This window comes from Sinocyclocheilus grahami, unplaced genomic scaffold (assembly GCF_001515645.1).
Source record: "Sinocyclocheilus grahami isolate Dianchi unplaced genomic scaffold, SAMN03320097.WGS_v1.1 scaffold3107.1, whole genome shotgun sequence".
NCBI classification, from domain to species: Eukaryota; Metazoa; Chordata; class Actinopteri; order Cypriniformes; family Cyprinidae; genus Sinocyclocheilus; species Sinocyclocheilus grahami.
This window is the reverse complement of record NW_015508274.1, coordinates 5,388-6,526: the sequence shown is the minus strand read 5'-3', so window position 1 is coordinate 6,526 and position 1,139 is coordinate 5,388. Positions and strand designations below refer to the sequence as shown.

General features: G+C 43.4%; 1 protein-coding gene across 1 annotated transcript in view; it reads left to right on the top strand.

Moving 5' to 3' along the window:
• LOC107576004 (cadherin-15-like) overlaps positions 1 to 1,139 on the top strand; it is a 16,979-nt gene that overhangs the window by 13,983 nt on the left and 1,857 nt on the right. Inside the window, exons 4-5 of the mRNA XM_016262292.1 lie at positions 462 to 833; positions 930 to 1,075. Coding sequence (XP_016117778.1) covers positions 462 to 833; positions 930 to 1,075 — 518 coding nt within the window. The remainder of the gene's footprint in view (positions 1 to 461; positions 834 to 929; positions 1,076 to 1,139) is intronic.

Genomic DNA, 1,139 nt, shown 5'->3' with positions numbered 1-1,139 from the left:
GGCAATATAGAAATCCTGGACAGGACGCGTCCTGGGAAAATGGCATGTATGGTCACCCTAGCTAACCCTTCTCCTTTAGGGCAACCATTGTGTAGAATTTAGCACTAACCTCGATCAAACTCACCTGCCTTTTACTTTCGAGCAGTTCTGACCTTGATTAGCTTGTGATATTTATATGAGGGTTGGAGCAAAACTCAGGAAAGTGGACCTCGAGTGTAGCTAACCCTGCTCTTGGAGGGCTTGTTAAGATGTATTTGAATGGGGTTGGAGTAAATCTCTGAAGAAAAGTGGACCTTGAGGGCCAGAGTTGAGAATCACTAGTTTAAAATAAGGGTAGCCAACCTGGCTCCTTGAGGGCAACCATCCTCCAACCATAATCAAAAATATTTGAAGCTAATAAAAGTGCTCAGGATTACTTGAAAATAACAGGCAGGTGTGTTGAAGAAAGGTTGGAAGTTAAGTCTGCAGGAGGATAGGTAGACCGATAGGAGCAGCGTTGGCTACCCTTGCTTTAGAAATGGATTTCACAGAGTGTACTTTGATTTCGAAGACCCCTTGCTTCTGGTTCTGTCTCTTTACATGTCTGTTACCAGAGACCCATGCGGTTCTCCAGCCACTGATAGACATAGAGAAAGGGGAATTCTCTATTCCTGTGGTCGTATCAGACTCTGGCTCTCCTTCCCTTTCCTCTAATGCTCTGGTCAACGTGACTGTGTGTCCCTGTGACCGTTTCGGTGACTGCAAGAGCTACACCGCAGTCATCTTTGGAACCAAAACGGGAATAAGCTTCATTGCCCTTATGATTATTATGGGATGCATTGCTCTTCTGTTGTGTAAGTAAACACTATATTTATGTGAACATGCATAAGCTGTAGTATATTGGTAGTAGATATACTTGAAATTTGTTCTAATAAAGCTTTTTTTCCCAGTTCTGATTGTTCTTGCTGTGGCGGTGAAGGGCTGCACAAGGCAGAACATTAGAAAAGGAGGAGGTCTGCTGGTCGGAGCGTCTGATGATGACATCCGAGACAATGTCTTTCACTATGATGAGCAGGGAGGAGGAGAAGAGGATGAAGTAAGAGCAATGACACAAAATTGAATACATTTTACATGTAGATACAGTGTATTCTGAACTAGAT